At 42.4% G+C, this 4,065-nt stretch overlaps 1 protein-coding gene across 1 annotated transcript; it reads left to right on the top strand.

The window, feature by feature from the left end:
• Nucleotides 1–247: 247 nt before the first annotated feature.
• LOC141831136 (BTB/POZ domain-containing protein At1g01640-like) lies at nucleotides 248–1,276 on the top strand. Its single transcript, XM_074718560.1, has 3 exons — nucleotides 248–427; nucleotides 499–723; nucleotides 791–1,276. Exons 1-3 carry the CDS (start codon nucleotides 248–250, stop codon nucleotides 1,274–1,276), a joined length of 891 nt encoding a protein of 296 aa, XP_074574661.1.
• Nucleotides 1,277–4,065: the final 2,789 nt, after the last annotated feature.

The following is a 4,065-nucleotide window of genomic DNA, read 5'->3' as shown; positions in this document are numbered from 1 at the left end:
TTAGCATGCAGCTATTATATTAATTAATAATTTTAAAGTGATTTTTGATGATTTTAATAATTTTAACTAAGTTATAAAAATTTTGGACGAAGACCACAAGCTGCGGCGGCTGACGCGCGCTTCGGCTTTGCCCTACATTTATCCGTGCTGATGCATATAACAATCAATCTTCGACGGTGACACAATGAGATTGACGATGCTTTGCTCTGATCCATCTCTCTCTTTCTCTCTACTTCCACAATTGGCGATGGACCACTGCAGCTTATGTAGGAACGGGACGGTGACGTATTACGGTTTTCCGAGGAAGTACACCATGTGCGACGCCTGCTACAACGCCGCAACGAGCATGCTGGTCTTCTCGTATGATCTGGATGGCGGCGCCGCCGCCACCGCCACTTCTCTCGGCTCCGAATCCCTGCCACACAGGGCATGCAGATGTTCCCCTTTCATTTTTATGGAATGAAAACAAGATCGACATCAGATTCTGGTGCTGTGCAGGGGCTTCGAGGTGCATTCGAGAAGATGAAGGAGATGCAACGGAGGGCGAACAAGATGCAACGGAGGGCGAACGAGATGCAAGGGAGGGCGAAGGAAATGCAAGGGAGGTTGAACGAGAAGGTGGGTTTTCTTGATGGGTTGGCGGCGCTGCAAGAAGGGTTGTACACCGACATTTTGCTGAAGGCCGGCGACGGCCAACCAGTTCCGGCCCATCGAGCAGTGCTGGTGCGATGCATGTATTTGTGCATTCGCATATTCGTATTGATTTTACGCCAAATTGAACTTGTCGCAGGCTTCTAAATCCGAAATCTTCAAGACCATGCTGCTCGCCGACGACTGCAAGGCCGCGCCGCCCGGCGGAGGCATCATCACGCTCCCAGAGCTCACGCACCGCGAGCTGCAGCACCTGCTTGAGTTCCTCTACTCCGGCGAGCTTCGGCCGGCGGAGCAGGAGACCTTCTCGACCGCGCTCTCCCTGCTCAGCGCGGCCGACAAGTACGACATCCCCTTCCTGCGGAAGTCCTGCGAGCGGCTGGTTATCGCGGGCCTCGGCGCCGGTAACGCGCTGGACGTGCTGGACGCGGCGCAGCGATGCTCCAGCGTGGAGCTGAAGGAGCGGGCCATAAGGGTGGTTGTGGAGCAGGCGGAGGTGGTGGTGTTATCGCCGGAATTCGAGGCGTTCGCCAGCCGGAACGCGGAGCTCTGCTTCGAGATCACGAGGGCGATGGCGAGCAACAAGATGCCGATGAATAAGCATAAAGCAGAAAACAGAGCATGAGCCTCGTAATTAAATTAATAATTGTTATTATTAATAGTCTTTAATTTGGTTTTTTCTTTTGGACGATCAAATAATTTTTGGATTTTTACGCTCTTATTTTCTACATCAAAGAAAAAAGAATGGGAATTCGATAATAAAATCTACTCTCTTAAATTGTATTGTGCACATGATGATTTATATGATTATAGTAACAAATAATTATGCTCATTTCAAGCATCCTTCACAGTTCCTCCTCATAGAGAAGTAAATCATGTCATCAGTAAAAGATGATTAGGCTATGATTAAGCTCATTCTAGGTGCAACTACTTTTCTTATTGAAGCATTTTAAGTTAATGATGTGAAATATTCGTGACTATCTATAGTTGTGATTATAGAAAGGTTATAACTTGACTTTAGACTCAACTAATGTCATGTTTATATTGGTGCTTTAGGCCTTCTCAATATGTGTATGAACAATACATACCTAGCCAATAAACCTAGAAACAAAGACATATATTATTTGAGATCAATCAATTAAATAGTTTGGATAAGACAAAGTGCCAAATAGTTTGGATAAGACAAAGTGCCTAAACAACTTCAAGATATTTGAGTGATCCAGACTTCAAAATCTTTCAAGTTCTCAAGATCCTTTGGAAGACTTTCTTTTCTTTTGTGCTTAAATTCATCCCTTAGTAAGAAACTGTGATATTTGATAGCTCGCATACAAGAAGATGGATCCATGAGTCCAAAGGAAAACAAATCAATTTGAGTGGTAATGGATTTGTTGAGCGAGAGAATAAGCCCTTAAAAAATGATATTACATTATATTACACAATTCAACCATTAAACTTTTATACCACTGCAAAGCGCAATAAAAAAAACTAGATGGAACTCAACTTTACATGAAAAATAAGAAAAGAAACAAAAAATATAAAAAAAGACTCGAGTTACAGGGCATCAATATATCTCGGTCAGATTGCTCGATCATCTGATGTGGTCATCTTACCAATTGTTTGATCCAGTGATCTGCAAGCATAATTGACAAGTTGAGCCCAAGACTCGATCCAGAATCACTTGTAAAATACTACTAGCTGACTATTTCTGGTCCACTTTGCAAAGGGATGCGATATTGTTGGTGAAGGCCTACGAGAGATTTAGCGACACCATACTTGGCATACGCAACTGGCTGAAATGATGAAATCTATGATAATTGCTTGCCCATTCGATCAATAGGGAATGGATATAGTCTGACCTTTCCCGCTCATCGCAACTCAAAAGAAATTCTTGATAGTGGCTATTAACTATTTCTCTAAATGGGTGGAAGCCGAACCAGTCTCTCGCATTACCAATTAAGTCGTGATAAAATTCCTAAGATAAAATATTGTATGTAGGTATGACATCCCTCGCCTCTTAATATCATACAACGGACATCAATTCTATGGGAGGAAGATGTAGAGAATTGATGTCGAGAATTAAAGATTGAGCAAGCCTTCAGCTCGTGGTGTACCCTTAGAGCAACGAACAAGTGGAGGTCACTAATCGGGCGTTGGTGCATGATTTGCAAGCCAAGTTGGAATATGTTAGACCGACTTGTGTCGAAGAGATGCCCAACATCTTGTCATCTTTCAGAACAACCCCTTGTCAAGCCACAGGTGACACTCCCTTTAGTTTGGTATATGGAGCTGAAGTCGTCCTTCCCATTGAAATCTGAATGGAAACCAAGCAGGTCTTGCCAAACTCTTTGGAAGATAATGAGGTTGCACGACATAATGAGCTGGATTTGGTGGAAGAACAACAAAAATGAACTTTCTATAGAACTGAGCAGTGTCAAACACAAGTTACCCGTGCATACAACAAATGAGTCATCCCACGCTCATTTCAAGTTGGTGACTTAGCCTTGCATAAAGTTCAATCAGATGGTGTAGGGGGTAAACTAGGTCCTAAATGGGAAGGACCTTATCATGTGGTCAGCCGCATGGATATAGGAGTGAATTACTTGAAGGATGCATAAGGAAAACTACTATTATGGTCATGTAATACTTCTCATCTGAGCTCTTATTATAGTAGAAATGTATCCCCAAGAAGCTTAGGAAAGCGCTACATATGAAAATATTTATGTAAAGACAATCATTAAATTTTAAACAATTACAAAAAGAAGATGGTGTTGGTGCAAAGAGCACTAGTCTACCTCTAGGATTTCAATGTTTGATAATATACTTAGATTTGATCAGTTTGACCAAGGGTTAATCCAAATAGGACTTCAAGTTTGAATATGAGTGAAGTCTAGTCAAGTCAAAATTGACCAGAAAGACTAGCAAGATGTCATAGTCGATTGAACTATGCAAAAAGTCCTAGTTCGAGGTTAGGCAGGAGAAGTCCTAATTGGAAGCTAGGCAGGAGAAGTCCTAGTTGCAGGCTAAGCAGAAGAAGTTCTAGTTAGAGGCTAGGCAGAGGAAGTCCTAATGATTGAAGCTGTGCAAAAAGTCCTTGTGAGTGAAGTTGGGCAAGGAAGTCCTAACTGAAGATTAGGCAAGGGAAAGTCCAAGCAAGTTAAGAGTGATCGGATGTTTAGCAGGTGAAAAGTCTACCGAGTAACTAATCCTAACTGAAGGTTAGATAAGGAAAAGTCCAAGCAAGTCAAGGGTGATCGGATACTTGGTAGGTGGGAAGTCTACCTAGTGACTAGTCCTAACTGGAATTTAGGCACGGTAAGTCTAGTAGGTAAGACATATAGGATAAGACTTAGGTAAACCTCGTAGGTTAAACAGACTACAAGTAGACTTAGATTGCTTATTTGTTGTATGCTAATC

The sequence above is a fragment of the Curcuma longa genome, chromosome 6 (assembly GCF_044706935.1).
Source record: "Curcuma longa cultivar G26 ecotype Majalengka, Jawa Barat chromosome 6, ITB_CL_G26_1.1, whole genome shotgun sequence".
NCBI classification, from domain to species: domain Eukaryota; kingdom Viridiplantae; phylum Streptophyta; class Magnoliopsida; order Zingiberales; family Zingiberaceae; genus Curcuma; species Curcuma longa.
The sequence above is the reverse complement of the archived record's forward strand: the minus strand, read 5'-3'. Positions and strand labels throughout refer to the sequence as shown.

Excerpts from the sequence above, each read along its gene's own strand:
- LOC141831136 (XM_074718560.1), top strand. The coding sequence starts at position 248 with ATGGACCACTGCAGCTTATGTAGGAACGGGACGGTGACGTATTACGGT. Across the intron at positions 428-498 it reads CCGAATCCCTGCCACACAGG|GGGCTTCGAGGTGCATTCGA; the intron begins GCATGCAGATGT and ends GGTGCTGTGCAG. Across the intron at positions 724-790 it reads CGGCCCATCGAGCAGTGCTG|GCTTCTAAATCCGAAATCTT; the intron begins GTGCGATGCATG and ends AACTTGTCGCAG.